General features: G+C 43.0%; 1 protein-coding gene across 4 annotated transcripts in view; it reads right to left on the reverse strand.

The window, feature by feature from the left end:
• The window catches only part of STARD8 (StAR related lipid transfer domain containing 8), a 99,389-nt gene that overhangs the window by 4,017 nt on the left and 78,019 nt on the right, over positions 1-17,353 (reverse strand). For all 4 annotated transcript variants that reach the window (XM_072125867.1, XM_072125866.1, XM_072125868.1 and 1 more), the window contains 10 exons: positions 15,514-15,595; positions 13,372-13,435; positions 11,786-13,029; positions 8,055-8,228; positions 6,539-6,698; positions 5,558-5,756; positions 4,704-4,914; positions 3,800-3,914; positions 3,481-3,702; positions 3,043-3,260 (listed from right to left, as the gene is read on the reverse strand). In XM_072125867.1, the coding sequence (XP_071981968.1) occupies positions 3,043-3,260; positions 3,481-3,702; positions 3,800-3,914; positions 4,704-4,914; positions 5,558-5,756; positions 6,539-6,698; positions 8,055-8,228; positions 11,786-13,029; positions 13,372-13,435; positions 15,514-15,595 (2,689 nt within the window). The remainder of the gene's footprint in view (positions 1-3,042; positions 3,261-3,480; positions 3,703-3,799; positions 3,915-4,703; positions 4,915-5,557; positions 5,757-6,538; positions 6,699-8,054; positions 8,229-11,785; positions 13,030-13,371; positions 13,436-15,513; positions 15,596-17,353) is intronic.

Consider the following 17,353-nt stretch of genomic DNA (forward strand, 5'->3'; position numbering starts at 1 on the left):
CAGCCCCTGCCCCAGTGTATATAGCCAGCCAGCCCCTGCCCCAGTGTATATAGCCAGCCAGCCCCTGCCCCAGTGTATATAGCCAGCCAGCCCCTGCCCCAGTGTATATAGCCAGCCCCTGCCCCAGTGTATATAGCCTGCCAGCCCCTGCCCCAGTGTATATAGCCTGCCAGCCCCTGCCCCAGTGTATATAGCCTGCCAGCCCCTGCCCCAGTGTATATAGCCTGCCAGCCCCTGCCCCAGTGTATATAGCCTGCCAGCCCCTGCCCCAGTGTATATAGCCTGCCAGCCCCTGCCCCAGTGTATATAGCCTGCCAGCCCCTGCCCCAGTGTATATAGCCTGCCAGCCCCTGCCACAGTATATATAGCCTGCCAGCCCCTGCCACAGTGTATATAGCCTGCCAGCCCCTGCCACAGTGTATATAGCCTGCCAGCCCCTGCCCCAGTGTATATAGCCTGCCAGCCCCTGCCCCAGTGTATACAGCCTGCTGCCACTGCCGGACAGATCGCACAGAAGATATACAGGGGTCGCCGGAAAGGTGAGTTTAGATATATTTATTTTTTTGACTCGAGTATAAGCCGAGTTTTGGTTTTTCAGCACATTTTTTTGTGCTGAAAAACTAGGCTTATACTCGAGTATATAAGGTACATAAATCAGAGTACACAAGGAAGATACCAGTTGATGTGGCACTGGCTGGGTAATGAACCTCTTGCCAGGGTTAGGGATGTGTGGACAGGGCTCATGACCAGTCCAAAAAAACATTTTTCTAAATTGTGCCACCCATAAAAATTTGGATAAAAACGTTGTACAGGTGGCAAAATGGTATGGCTTTTGGAATATGGGAAAGGAAAAACAATAATAGATACCTGATGGTAGATGACCATTACTTAGCTCCATGTTACAGTGTACAAATAATAATTAGATTAGTGGGGGGGCAGCTCTGCTACTTTAATGACTGGTTGTAGGGTTACATACACATGAATTAGGGTACTGCTTTGCTAAATATTAATGAATGGGAACAAACAAATTAATAAGAGGATGTTGTTGCTGTATAACAGTTAGTAGGCGCCGTATTTAAATTAGCAGATAGTTTTTATCCATGTGACATTATACTGTAAGTGACCGTGGTGATTTTAGGTGCACAGTTCTGAGATGTGCTGCACTAAGCTGAAGACGTCTTGTGGTGAATTCTTTAACAATAAGTCCTGGTAGAAGGTATCAAAGTTCTGTGACTGATGGAGAAGAATTGTCACCATGAGCCACCAAGATAAAGACCAGGACAGACAGAGAGCCAGAGGTAGAAGGTCAAAGCTACGACGGATTGATACAGTAAGTGATATCTGTATCTGCCTTATGGCAGACCTGGTGTGCAGTCATTTTTTTGGCGCTATGTAGGTGTGGGGATATATATTTATGTGCACCTCTATGTGAGTATCATATATATGTTGTTGTGTATCTGTAGGTGGAGTATATAAATACATATATGGTGCAGTATGTGTATATGTGTGTGTAATGCATGTATAGTGTATATATGTATGTATGTATTCTGAATAACAAGTGGGATGAGGCCAGCAGCGAGGGTTTAGGTATGTGATGGGTCCTAATTCTAAGTTCGCACTGAGGTCCACTGGCAGGAACCTGCAGCAGGATATTATGACTCCTCGTGTTCCCCCTCCCCGCTCCTTGTGTCTGTCAGCGGGACACACGGGAGGCTGCCAATAGGACAGACAGAGTGAGAAACAGGAAGGTGTGTATATATGCAGAGGGCAGCATGGTGAGAACAGGGAAAGGCTGAAGCTCGCAAGGAGGCAAGTGTACAGGTACATATACATGCAGAGACATGTCTAATGGAACAGATTTATTGAAAAGTGCCCAAATACTTTAATCTGAGTGCAAGTGTAAGGGTGGATTCACAATGGGGTTTTATTTCACATCAGTGATTTTTGGACACTTCTCTCCCTGGCTTCCATGATTTTTCACTGATTCCTTACGGAACCATTCTTTTCAATGGTGTTATTCACATTTTAGTTTATTTCACTAATCAGTTGGAAAAAAAATTCATTGTATCAATGGAACAAAATTGAGGTAGGCAAAAGCCGATTAGTTTTCTCTTTCTGGCTTCAGCAATTGCTCACTGATTCCTAAGTGAACCATTCTATTCAATCTGTACGTGTCAATAAGCCAAAACAGCTTCAGTAAAAAATAACTGATGGGTAAGAATAGAAACAATCTTGAAACACTTCATCCAACAAGAAAAAACAGAAAAATGTACATTATATACATATATATATTAATTACAGGAAAGCAAGCATTTAAAAGAAATCAAAATCCGTAATGATAAACCAGTTACTCATAGATCCAGGCACTGTGACTGTGGTAATCTTCTTATCTTTGTTGTCCATGGTCTGCTTCCTGCTAAAAACCAACTTTTAAAAATTATGCTAAGGAGCCATAAGGGCTAACAGAGGGGCTTATCAGACACCCTCAGTGCTGCAGATTCAAAGGCTTTTACAACGAGCAGAACCCCCTGCTCTCTCCCTCCTTCTGCCTGTGTAGGAGCGAGAGGGGATACCTGCTCTGCTCATTGTAACAGTCTGTGAAGCTACAGCACTGAAAGGCTGTGTTAACTTTAGAAGGGAGGAGGCTTTGGATAACAAATATAAGAAGATTAGTAGAGCGCCTGGATCTAAGAGTAAGTGTTATTGATTTATCATGATCGATTTTGATGGAATATTTTATTTTTCCCCAAAACGGAAGCCTAACAAACAAACTACAAATAAATTTGCTCATCTCTAACGTACACTTTCCAAAATAACACGTTTGTCCTTGTACCGCTGAGTAGTGAGTACTGAGTAGTGTGATGAGTGTAATTTAAATGTTGCTGAACATTGTGAGGCCAGGTGCAGGATGAGGACTTTCATAAAGTGCTACAGAATAAGATGGTGCTATATAAAGATTATTATTATTACAGTTTTGTGCAAGATTTTCTCTGTCCAGATCAATAAGACATCTGTACACAACCCTTTAAAGTGCGGACATACCGTAGTACTAAGAATTGCCGACGCGGATGTGGAGCCATGCTGTCCGTCACATAATGGAAAAGATCCGTGTTCTGGTCCAAGGACTCTACTACTCTCCCTTGCAATAAATCATCATCCCATAGGTGGCGCTCTCGCAAAACCCGGTGAAGTAACGAACTTGGTGGAGCCTCAACTTCCGCTGATACTTTCCAAAGGCGCAAGGGATTTCCATCCCCAACCTAAAGTAATAAAACAATTTCTTAATGACACATTGGACAACTTCCTAATAGTCAAGTTAGGCGCAGATCATATCTTATAAGTCTTTAGTTATTTGCATCAGTTATTGGGAGCCAAAACCAGGAGTGGTGGAACAAACAGAACAGAGGCAAGTTGTGGGTGCTTGACCACTCCTGCACCCATGAAATGAGACATCTTTCAGCAGTAACAGAGACGTCTCACCTTTTTACAAGACAGTTCTGTGTTCTCAGGGCCGGACATCGTTATCCAGCCTTTAAACCGCTCTGCAGATTCATGGAGAAGAGTCTGTATGCTGCTGTCCAAGCCCGAGGAGAAATCTCTAGTCTCTGCTCCGGAGCCCACGCACAGATCTTCCAGGGACAGAGGATTGGCATCAGCCGCTAAATAAGAATTGCGGGACTGGAGCATCATATCATGAGGGATCTGTAGAACACAATGTATACAGGTGATACTTTATCTGGCAGTTCGGTACAAGTTCTGTATTATACTGGAGGGTGTCGGGGATTAGGGTCTCACTGACCTGGAAGAGCTTCTTGCATTCTGTGATCATATGAAGCAGTCCCTGAGTGGCAGCCATGTTCTCGCTGAGATCCTTGTGGTCAGGTTTTCCAGATGCCCCTCTCTTCTGCATGATCCTGAAGAATGACCCAGAGTTAGTACTTATACTCTATAGCGCCATGATATTTGGACACGCCAGGGATGACGTGGCATTTATTCGTGGACAACCATTCATTAGTCTAATTTTATCTTCCTTTTATAAAGAGCCAAGACTGTACAGATGGACTGACATGTGGTAAGCACAGCCGCTATTATGGGGCATTTCCTCACAATCTGCAGTATAAGCCCTTCTTCTTGGCATAGATCCCAGAGTCTTTAAAAATCAGATCAAAGCAGGAATAAGGCCACGGTGCTGGTGGCAATGTGAATGCAGAATAATATTTTAAGAAACCAAAACAGATCAACTTTATTAAACGCATTACTAGGAATTTCTATTTAAAACGTGGTGCAGAGAAACGTAGGAAATCTAGATTTCTATGTAAATACCCACAGTTTAAAACCGGAGAGACGATCATGTGTACTTTTCTTCCCTTATCTCATATACAACAGCAAAACTTTTGAGACTATTCTGCCATACCCCTCCTTCCTGACAAGCTTTCAATATCATAAGTTATAAATTCGGCCAGCAGGTGGCAGCATCTGACTACAACGCTGCAAGTCAAAAAAGTGCTCAGGAACAGGCTGCACTCCATCAGATAGAAGGAGGGGCCCCTCGCTCTCTATGGAGGGGGGCCCTGCACCCATCATCTGTTATGTGCATATGACATAAGTGTCCAGAATGGAAATAAATGAAAAGACTACTGGTGAAGCATCACAAGTATCCTGTTCATATCAGTTTCCGTTCACATATCAGCAGAGATCCGTACCGGGGAGAGGTGGTCTCCTTCTTGGAAACATTAAGATGGAAAACAGAAGGTGCTAGGCACACGGCCAGGTTCCCAGGAGTCATCTGGTTCTCCTGTGCAGAAGAGATGTCACTCAGAAAATACAGTAACGTCTGCAAGACTTCTCTGTTCTCATCGGGCATCAGTAGTATCGCTGCCTGTACTGCCCGCAACCTCTGATCTTTGGGAACATCTAGAAAAAGAGATGGAAAAGGCATCAGATGAGGACCTTATGGAGAATATTTCAATGTTTTGACCTGGACAGTCACATCTGTGAAACATGACCTCCTATACCAGTGATGGTGAACCTTTTATAGAGCGAATGCCCAAACTACAACAAAAACCTGCTTTTTATTTCAAAATGCCAACATTGCAATTTAAACAATAACTTATTGCTTACTGCTTTGTCAAAGCTTTAAACTACATTGGCACCCCGAGGACATCAATACAGTAGAAAGGGGAGAAATTCATACTATTATTGTAGCTTTACTTCAGGGTCTCCTGTACAGGAACAACTGCAGGGTCCATGGCAGGTGCTCAAATTATAATCCAGCACTATCTTCATCTCCTCACTCCTCCTGCAGTCCCAAGGCAGCCAAGGATGTATTGCTGGGACTGCAGGAGGAGGATACGGGTCCTTTCTTATTAACTCTATGCTGAGGACCTGGGTGCCCACAGAGAGGGCTCTGAGAGCCACCTCTGGCACCCGTGCCATAGGTTCGCCACCACTGTCCTATACCCAATTCATGAACTTTTACACAGTTTCAAACATTCCAGCAGTTCCATGTATCCCCGGGCAGGGTCATATTGACCAGCTATATAGATGTTGTGCTTACGCTGGTAGATTTGCAGGAAGGTGTCGGTCAGTTTGCTAGTAAAGATGGGTTCTGGGAGATCTCTGAAATACTGCTTCAACAAATCGGCCACATCGTAAGCCGACTGCCCCACATAGCTGACGTTGTCAGGCGAGGACTCATTAATCTGGCGCAGCGCCTGAATACGAGACTTCACTCCGGACTTCCTGAAGATTCCCACCTACAAGGAACAGTGAGAAAAGAGTCTACATGAGCATCCTGCACACAAGAGCTTACAATCACATTAGTATGAGAGAAGTAACACAATAGGTGCTGCTAATTGTATCCGGGGAGCCCTAACTGCATTAACCCACCACCAGACAGAATCTGATTGATAAGATTGGGCCATACACAAGGGCATCATTACATTTACAAAGATCCATTGTAAAAAAATAAATAAATAAAAAAATAAAAAAATAAGAGTCTTAGGTCGTTGAGCAAGAATGTGTTAGTAGGTGGATATTAGAGCCTGCATGTATTATGTACAATGGTGTAATGATAATGTTATATCAAATAGAATTATTTTTGGGCCATAAGGCGCACCGGATTATAAGGCGCACCATTAGTAAATGCCTGCTTAAACGTCTAGGTTCATATATAAGTTGCACTGCATTATAAGGCGCACTTCATTATAAGGATGAATGACCAGCAGGTGGCAGACCTGTGCACAGTACAAGGCAGCTGTTGTCTGTAATTATGGTTCATATATAAGGCGCACCTGATTATCAGGATGAATGATCAGCAGGTGGCAAACATGTGCACAGTACAAGGCAGCTGTTGTCTGTAAGTACGGTCATATATAAGGTGCACTGGATTATAAGGCGCACCTTTGATTTCTGAGAAAATCAAAGGATTTTTTTGTGCGCCTTAAAGTCTGAAAAATACGGTATACACAAAGAAATGGTTTTTATTCTTCCACCTTCATGGCAATGAGAAAGCATAGCATACATGGTGCTCACACACCTGGTCCAGGCATTGGCTGCGGATGTAGCGCATAGCCTGCTGAATACACTGTGGGAGCGGCTGACCTGTCCTCTGTACGTTTATTATTGGAGGGACCCCAAACACAGCTCTCCCTCTGTAGTCCAAAGGCTTGCTTCTTTTCATAAATTTAGGAACAGTCCTAAAACAGAAATATAAAAAATGACAAATTGTAAAACAAGCCTGTCCACAAAAGAAACAGGGTGTCAAAAATGAGCTGAAAAGGAATTAGTACATCATCATAACACACAGGTATACCCCAGGCTTGCATGTGTGTAGTGCAGTGTTCATATTGTAACACTAGGGGGAGCACACAGACAGGTATGTGACTAGTACATCCAGGTATGGTAGCGGAGTCTGCATTATAGATGTGAATGGATGCTGGTTCTTATAGTCCATCACGTTATAGGTACTGTACACGACGTGTGTGCGCCTTTTATTTATTTCTAGGTAACTTCAAGCATGATAAACCAGAGACACTGATAGATCCAGGCAACATGACTGTGGCACTTTCCTTATATTTGTTATCCATGGCTTTTAAAATGATGCCAATGAGCCAGAAGGGCTCTGGGGTGTTACCAGAGCCCCTTAATGCTGCAGCATAACAGACAGTTACACCGTGCATTAAGCACTTGTGTGAGATTACAGTAGAAGGGGGCAGGGAGCCCACCCCCAGAGTCTGAGGCTCATTAGCAGAATTTTAAAAGTGGATTTTAGAAGGAATGAGGACATGAATGACAAATATAAGAAGATTACTACAACGACTGTGCCTAAATCTAGGAGTAAGTGTTCTTGGTTTATCATGCTTGATTTTGATAGTAAACTTCCTTTGAGGGTGATGCCATACATGGCGTTTTGAACTAGTTTTTAAGCAGTCCGTCCAAAAACGCATGTATTTTTGATAAACGCATGCATTTTTTGAAAAAAAAGAATGCGTTTTTTGAAAACACATCCGTTTTTGACCAGTTTTAATTAAGATAATAGGTAAAACCTGTCAAAAACACATGCTTTTTTAACGGACTGCTTAAAAACCGACCAAAAAAGGGTTCAAAACGCCATGTGTGCCATTACCCTAAGCAGTGTCCACATGGAGCCCCCCTTGTAGGCATGGGTCCAGGTCTAAGGCGTATAACCATGTACATATCAGAAAATGGGAATGTATCATACATTGTGTGCCATCAAGCATGAAACACCAGGCCCTACTAGATGTAAAATTACGCCATAACCTGCGCCTGGTTAGGCTGGAATCAGGATTATTTCAGGGCTTGTTTGAAAAATTAGAAATTTCCCCTGTTAAATGTCTCCCAATGACTCCATATCCCACATGACCTACAAAAGTATTCCTAGGAGGATGGAAATCAATTACGGTATCTTTTCCACATAAGAAATTGCATCCATCATTGGTTTGAAATAACAGAGGAAGTAGATTGCGAAGCATTGTGGACCATGTCGGATGACCCCATAGAAGAAGACATGTGATAATGTCAAGTCCACTCACCATGCCCAGCCCTGCTTGCTGGGGACCGAGTACTTCTCCATAATGGAAGTCAGTCTCAGTAAGGATAACTTCTGCAGGAGGTTGAGTTGAGCTGCCGATTGCCTGTTGATCTCTAGGGATGCAGAGCTGAGGCTTGGCCGATGCGAGTTCTGGAAGCTGTGCCACCGTAACTTCCTGCCGAGGAGAAAAACGGTCAGTGACCAAAGAATCCTGCACAATAACCCTGCTAAACCTCCGGAATAATACACAGATATGCAACACACCTGTCAATGCATAGGCAAGGTGGAAGTTGCGAATAGAGCCCTCTCCTTGTCAGGAGCTGTTAGGGAGACTGATCACCTCTCTATGAGGTCTCAAAGTACTGGAGAGCTTTGTTATTGCAGCTGTAGCCACTGCATGATAAGGCAGGAGTTATCAATGCTAAAGTGTTAATAACCAATTATATCAGCTCTAAAGAAAGCTGGGAGCTGATTGGAGAAGTGCTACCACCTGACCAAGAGAGTATATAAACCCCTTGTGGGTGGGAGCACATGTTGACCTAACGAGAGAGAAACTCCATTTTGGAGCACATGTCTGAAGTTCTAGCAAGTAATTAGAGAAGCAGGTCCAGTAGGCAGATCCCTGCAGAGCTGGTCTGCAGACCCTCTATCAGGAAGAAGAGGTACATCAGGCTGCTGCCTGGTACCTGAGGGTCAGGAGACTTAAGCCCTAGGGCAGAGGTCCCCATCTGGACCTGAAGCTACTACCAGGCTGACGGTAACTTTCCTGTGGACCAGCTACCTCCATGACTTTTCCAGCTTGCTGCTACCGTTTGGCTGCCTGCTGTTGAAAGTTGAATAAAGAACTGTAAGTTGATTTGCACAATGTTGCCTCCGTCTAATCCCAGAATCCAGGCTCCAACACAGGCTCCCCATCCATCACCCAGGGATTCATCCTACAGATACCTCAGGGGCTGCCCTAGGTAGAAACCACTGCATCAGCCTCTTCCTCCATATTTCTTGCATACGCCACCTGCTGGAGACCTGCCAGGCTGTAGGTCAGCCCTCTGGTCCCCATACCAAGAACTGTGATTAGCCAGCCACTCCAATATTCTGGGCCCCGGCTGCGCCTCCAGGCCACAAGAAAAAGCTACGCCCCGGTGGGGGATGTTGCAGATCCAACAGTAACATGAGCAGAACATTAGCTACAGTACATAGCTTCCTTGTCTACATCACCGCACAGAACAAGGAAGTTTACTAGCACACATCCCCATTTACTTCTATGCAGTAGAATGGCCCAAATCTCGTCTGGAAGTGTGGAGTGCTGTCGGCACTCGAGTTTGGAGAATTTGACCTACTCGATTGCCGACAGCACTCCACACTTCCAGAGAGATTGGGGCCATTCTACTGCATCAAAATAGCGTTTTTGATTCCCCTGGAGCATTTTAACACTAGGAAATGGATGTTGGCAGCCACCCCAAGACACCGCATAAAGCGCTCAAAAAGCGTTAGAATGTGAGAGCATTTACCAGTAATTTATCTTAACATGAATTTATACTACACCGCTTTCGGTCTCTTTTCTGTTTTTTACACTTGACATCTGGGGTTCCTAAGAACTCGTGTAAGAGCCCACTGCCCGGGCCTGCAAACAATAGAAAAGGATCTATTCCAGCACGAGATTGACGGTTGTCTCTTCTACTGTCATCAGTGCCGACTGCAATTTCACTGGACACAAGTTGTCATATAAAACAACAGTTCTGTGAACAGGGTTGGTATAAACACACACTGAATATATAGTATATCTTTACATTGGTTTCTGCTTTGTGTCACATTTTTTAAACAAAAAGGTGGACAGAAGGGACATATTAACCAAATGGGCATGGCATAAGTGTGCCAAGAATGCACTGAATTTGAACCAGAATTTTTTTGGCTGGAACAAAGGAGGTGTAACGCTAGATGAGAAAATTTAAAGGACATCTATAATCAGTTTTAATGATGGTAGACTGCTCTCACATAACAGGAATATTGAACAGAACAATACAAAAAATGCCATTAATCACAAAATGGAGTTTGATTTTATGTTAAAATTTTATGGCCTTTCTAAAATAGGTGGAGTTACTACCAAGATAGTGGCCACTGGAAACTACAAGTCCCATGATCCTTTAGTTCTCAGTAACTCCTCCTCCCTCTTATGCTTAAAGGAAACCTACCATTTCAAATGGTAGGTTTAAGCTGTAAACACCAAGCACCAGCTCAGGGTGAGCTGGTGCCGGTGCTTAGTTTCGTTAGTGTTAAAACCGCGGTATCGCGGTTTTAACACTTTTTAAACTTTATAGCATAGACTGCTTCGGCGCTGCGTGCGCACGATCTTGCGCGCGCCTACATAGGAAATGCCGCAGGCGTTGCGCGCTCACGGTCGTGCGCAGCGCCGAAGCGGCTTCTGCTATAAAGTTTAAAAAGTGTTAAAACCGCAATACCGCGGTTTTAACACTAACGAAGCTAAGCACCGGCACCAGCTCACCCTGAGCTGGTGCTCGGTGTTTACAGCTTAAACCTACCATTTGAAATGGTAGTTTTCCTTTAAAGACTGTTCTGCTCTGTCAGTAATAATGTCTAACTGCCATCACATCATCATGTAAAATAACTAAATTACAGATCTTATATTTTAGGATCCATTTGTATATGAATAATGCTTATTCCTTGAAATACCCCTTTAATTGCTTGTTAAGTTCTCTATGGGATGGCACGGTTATTTATTTAAACCTGGAACGGCTGGATTAATGGAAAAACCACTTTATAAAATTATGCAAATGAGACAGAGGTGCTCCAGCTGATGTCAGCTTTAGCCACTCAGTCTAATTTGCATATTTTTATAAAGTCGTTTTTTAAACAAATCTGTTCATTCCAGGATTTAAGAAAGAATGGTGCCAACCTGTAGAGAACTTAAACAAGTGAACGCAGTCTACCATCAGTAAATCAAATGGTAGATATCCTTCAATGCATATGAAGGCAAATAAACAGTCACTAGAAAAGAAAGGGCCCTGATAAATTCTAATCTACCAGCATAGCAATCTGTGTGTACAAATGCTTTGTCCTGATGGATTTGATGGTTGAAAGCAGAAGCACCTGGAGCTCTTTGAGACAGAAGTTGACAAAGTTATGGGTTACTTAAAAATAGTTAAGGCAGTTAGAGACACTTTTCTAATTGCCGATTGGTGGCCAGAAGTGCAGGACATGTCACCCTGGTTCCAATTGCCAATGATTTAGATCCACAAACAGTTTCTATAAACCTGTCCTCCTGACAGAAATGGGAACGGGATGTTCCATCCAGCTCAGGGCCTACAAATATCATGGCAAATAAGTTGGACATTAATTAAGCAGGAGAAGCCATTTTTCATTTTTATTTTTTGAAACATAAGAACAGATCCCAGTAATCTGGGAACAGAGATACCAATCCCTCTAACGGCTGGAGTTGTAGTTTAAGCATGTATCCTACCACTCCACTCAGTAGTATAGGAGCGGACGCCACTCACTCTTCTCCAGCACTCACGTTGACAGTGAATGATGTTGCCAGAGATAAATGATGGTGGTGGTGGTGGTATACAGCCGTGTCTCCTCTCATTACAATAGGATAATTCACAAAGTGGTAGTCATGGCTCATACATTGTGAATTTGTCTTCTCAAGTGGCACATGTAAGGAATACATATCAGGGGTTATATGGCAAGTTTTTACATAATAAGTTTTCAACTCACCTGGATGGTCTGGTTAAAGATGCACCCACTCCAGAGTCCCTTCGTTCTCTCATTTCTCCTTCCTCCGTTTCATTTAGAGAATTGCCAGTGCTGTCAAAGTCACTAGCAGAAGTGCCAACGTCGGACATGGATCTTTCTTCATAAGCAAGGTGACTGATTTGTTCACCTCCAGAGTCGGTTTCTTCTTCATCAAGCTCTGGACAAACTGTTCGTGACCAAAGTTCCACCATCCTCTGTAGACCCTTTACATGATTAAGGACATCATCCAGATGGCCAAACAGGTCACTACCTCCTCCAAGTTCTAAAATATCGCCACTTCCTGCCAGCGAGGCCGGTACGTTGTCATAAATACTTGAACGGCTTCCAATAGAACTGTACGACCCTCTTCTTTGTCTCCCCACCAGCCCATGAGAATCCATACTACTACAAACTGAGTGTCCTAAAGATTTGCTGCCCATTTTCCAAGTTTCTAAGGGCACATGATCCGTAGGGCATAAACTTTCAATAGAAAGAGATCTTGGAAACGTTCCAGGCTTATGGTCCATTGGAATGCACACCATACGATTTGACTTCTGTGATAACCTGTGTCTCACACCATCCTTTCCCACAATATCATAATCCTCCAAATAAACCCCCCTACAGTGACCCTCCAAATGTGGCTTTCTGATACTACCAATAGATGCACATTTAGTCCTATAGCCAGGATGGAGAAAATCTTTATCAAATGCATGAATGTCTGCATCATCGTCTTCATCACACTGGTTTTGGAAATGTAAGTCATCACTCCCAGAGTGCTCCAGGCCATTAGAAATCAATGCAGGATCCTTTTTATCTTTATCCTTCTTCCGCAATGACTCCATCCTTTTTAGAAAGCCCTTTGTTTTCCTTTTCTTTGATTTTTCTTTCAACCCTCGACGGTGAGAAGCTAGAGACTGGTCGCTGAGACTTCTGCATGGTTTACTGCTACATGGGGAACTAGGCAAAGAAGACAATTCTGCAGGAGTCACAACTATGTCCATAATACCTCTGCTGCTTCCCGCACTACGCAGGGAGGTGGCCTCCAGTTCTGTGCTCAGGTCGGTTAAGATACTATCCCTACTGGATGTACTTTTCATAGTAGGTGGCCCATCATATTTAGGAGACAGCAGCTCGATAGAGTCCAGCCGAGACCATCGACCCTGGTCCCTCTGGAATGTCCAGCGATCACTGATCGCACACTGATCGTCATCCTCAGAGTCTTCATTCTGCAAAAGATAACATTTATTTAATAAGAAATTGTAATCAGAAGTCCAGGTTGTATAAGCTGGATGCATATGTTTGCCATGAATTATCTATTTTACTGGGATCTCCACCAGCACATTGCACTAAATTGTGCACCAAAATTTTCTCCAAAGTAAATTGTTGGTTTAAACTTTAAAAAGATTGAGCATTAAATGATATCAACCTTTAGTGATAGTTAAAAATCACTAAACTATAGAAGTATGTGTATTATTCCTTGGGATAAAGACTCAGCTCCATTCCAATATATTGTAAATTGCCATCAGTTTACTAGCAGTTTTTGGATGTGCTATCCTGTGTCAGCTTACCTGTTTTCGGTGATAATGCACATCCAGCTTCATAGACGCACATGAGTTTAGTGTCATTAGTCGCCTGCAAACAATAAGAGACAAATGAATCGTGAGAAGGTCAGGCTAGTACATCCCCCGATTTCTATTACACACCCATAGGACCAATGATGGCTTACTGCTTTGTTCTTACTCATTTACCTTAACGTGCTTTAAGCGATTTTGTTCTATAATGGGTTAAGTTCTGTAGAACAACCTGTGCTGACATTTAGCTGCTCTCAGGATTAACACTAAATAAATCCTATTAACTCTAGCTGGTACCCAGCGGCTGCAGAGCCACACGTCAGCACGGGGTCCATATAACCTTCCCTGGTACCAGGAAGGGTTAAGCTAGAACACAGCCTGAGAGGAAATCCCCTTTCCAAAATCCAAGACGATATTCACCAAATGCCACCACATCCCTCAGCTTTATCGTAACATCAACAGAACATTAAGGGATCAGGAGTCAGGACATATTTATTAGGTCAATATATTATGCCAAAACAGATGTAATAAAATGGCACAATGCTTAGGCTCCCCTGCTGCTGTGGGACTACAACGCTCAGCATGCCCTAATGGGTCAGCAGTCACACATGGTGATGGTCATTACTGTAATAAGAGCTCAGAGTTTACAAATACAACACTGCTAGAGGCGGTCCACTCTTAATGGCAACAAGTAAATTGGGGTCTATAGAGAGGTAACTGTTCATTACATAAATTACAGCCAATACAGGCAGTCCCCAGGTTACATACAAGATAGGGTCTGCAGATTTTTTTAAGTTGAGTTTGTATGTAAGTCGGAACTGTATATTTTATCATTGTAATCCCAGCTAGAACTCTTTTGGTCTCTGTGACAACTGGATTTTAAAAATGTTGGGTTGTCATAAGAACCAGGATTAACACTAAAACTTCATTGTAGACACCTGTGATAACTGTTATAGCTGTTTAATGTAGCCTAGGACTAAAGTACAGTAAATTACCAATATCCAGAGGTCCGTTTGTAACTAGGGGTCGTATGTAAGTCGAGTGTTCTTAAGTAGGGGACCGCCTGTACTAATACAGATAGAATTATCCCTTATGAATTGGAATATCTATTTAGTTAATATGCAGCAGTACAGCTTTTCTTTTTTTTACTTTTAACGCCAGGTAAGATATCTAATTTTTCTTTTCTAATCTTTAGATTGTATTTGGTTTTCTGTACATGATTATAAAGGCTTGTCTGCAGTTTACAACATCTAGTTACATGCTTCACAACTATGTCACCTTATGAAGTCTATGAAGAGATTTTATAGGCAAGTTCTGTGTAGTAGCTGGCATTCAAACGCAGCTACTGGCTGTGCCCCCGCCACCAATAATGGGTGTTACCAGGGGTGTTTTGTTAGCCGAACTACCATTGCGGTCAGGGTGTGCTCATCCCTATACAAGGTTATTGTAATCCCCGACTATAATGTATGGTTTATGGTAATAGTCTTCTCATATGGGAAAGTGACACCATAAAGCCCCTTAAACCTCTTGGGCCCGGGTGCGACCACAACCTCTTCACCCCTTCAACTTACGCCCCTGGAGGTTATGGCTGCTAAAAAAATCCTACAAAATAATCACCACTTATTAGACTTGGTGGATATAGTACTTTTTGTTAAATTATGCATAGGTCAACAAAAAATGTAAAAAAGTAAATTCAAAATTCCTAAAAACTGGGTCATTTTCTGGCAAAAAAAAAAATCAGCTTACAAACCTGCAGTTATTAGGGATGAGAGGAAGAGGAGCAAGTTATGAAAGGATGGAAAAAGTGAAAAGACTGAAGGGTGGAGTGGAATGGAGAATGAGTCACTAAAAGGTGTCTGGGAGTAAAACTGTATGTCCAAAGGCGGCAGGAATTGTATTTCCACTCATCAGAGCCAAACAGCCGCAGAATATACACAGACTTGTAGGATTTGTGCTCAGGTGAGGGATGTCCTTACATGGAACAGACTATGCTGTACTCAGCTGGGCCCACTCATAAAAATGGCACTTCCACAGTATATGGGTCAGCTTTGGATGTACTATGGACGGTTTACATCAGATTTGTCATCAACAAATCCACAAAGTGTGAACTTAGCTTTACAAATAACTCGTGTAAGCTACCTGCAGAGGGATTTTAGGGAATCTTGATCCAGAAAGCTGTGATCCCTCTTCACACATGCAACATCAATTGGAAACCTGGAATCTGCAAAAGAGAAACGAGATGGAGATTGCATAGAAGTAGAGCAAGACACAATAGATATCCTGTAAAGAAGACTATGCATCAGTGCTCGATATAAAAAGATATGAAGTAAATCAAAAGAATTTCTCTTTCTGGACATGAAAACATCGCCCTATCCCAATGCTATCAAACGCTACTCTTTGTCAGTACAAGGAGGGTATTTTTTATAAGGTGCACAAAAAAACGTATTTGTTTGCGTACAAATTGCATACGTATTGCAGCATTATTTACTAAAGTAACAGATTGCACCCATCAGCTCGGTGAACGTTCCATACATTTATCCATACAGGTGAATGACCTTCCCTACGATCTTACCCATTATTCTGCACCTAGTTAGCACATTGACCAATGACTACAGTAAGGTTTTCTCTGGCTTTGCTTTCCCTTCTGTATCATTCCTACTCGGTGAGGTCACAGCACAGAGAACAGGCTCCACAGCTGATTCACCACTTCCCTCGGGAAGAGGAAGGAAGGTTTTGCACCTAGTTATGAGCTTTGCTTGTTAGCAGTTGCTGTCGTCTTTGTTTATTTGGGAGCTGTTTTCTGGAAGGGGTGATCTGGAAGTCACTTGGTCAGACAATGGTTGGCCTGACACTTCCCCATGATGCCATGCTTCCAGCTATTGTTCCAGAACTCGGTTCCATCCTCAGGCCCGTGTGAGCACTGGAGCCGCGATTACTGACAGATGAAAGATGTTCTGTTTGAGGTTAAGAGTAAAAGCCTGAGCCAGGCAAAGGATACTGCAGGATGGTAGTAAACCCAAATATAAGACACAGGCAATATGGAGACCATTTATGTTCAAAATATAAGGAGGATAAGGAAATAATTGCAGTGACCGGACCGTACCAACAATATGATTAACTCATTAAACATCAGTAAAAACAAAGCATCCTACCTGCCCATGGATTGTCTACTATTGCTACGCAATAAAATGGGACTTTGGGGAAAATTTATCAAAAAAGATGGCACTACACCCCAGTCTTGATCCTCAGTGCCGGAATGAACAAGTGTCTAATTGAAAACAGTCATATGATTCTTAAAACAAGTTGTACCAACTAATTAAGTTATATTCTAATAAGATTATTGGCGAGGGTACCAGCAGCGGGACCATTCTCACTAATGGGTGGAGTGGCAAGTCCTGTCCCCGTATTTAATAGTACCGTATTTTTCGGACTATAAGGCGCACCGGGTTATAAGGCGCACCATCAATAAATGCCTGCTAAGACGTCTAGGTTCATATATAAGGTGCATCGGATTATAAGGCGCACCTGATTATAAGGATGAATGACCAGCAGGTGGCAGCCCTGTGCACTGTTCAAGGCAGCTTTTGTCTGTAAGTACGGTTCATATATAAGGCGCACTGGACTATAAGGCGCACCTTTGATTTCTGAGAAAATCAAAAGGATTTTTTGTGCGCCTTATAGTCCAAAAGATACGGGTATGAGAATGTCGAATTGCTGAGCACAGTGCTACACCATTTCCAGCACTCCCATTCACTGTCTATGCATGGCTGTGCTCAGCAATTTTTGACACTACCATTCAACCGAACATGGACACATTCTCGTCCTGCCGTTCTACCCTTTAGTGAGAACCGGACCCAGTTTTCACTAATGGGTGGAGCAGCAGGACAAGCATGTTAAGGGAATGTTACATAAGGAGAATGAGCGCAGCGCTCATCTATCTCCGCCTACCCTCATAGACAGTGAATGAGACAGCCGGTGA

This window comes from Engystomops pustulosus, chromosome 9 (genome assembly GCF_040894005.1).
Source record: "Engystomops pustulosus chromosome 9, aEngPut4.maternal, whole genome shotgun sequence".
NCBI classification, from domain to species: Eukaryota; Metazoa; Chordata; class Amphibia; order Anura; family Leptodactylidae; genus Engystomops; species Engystomops pustulosus.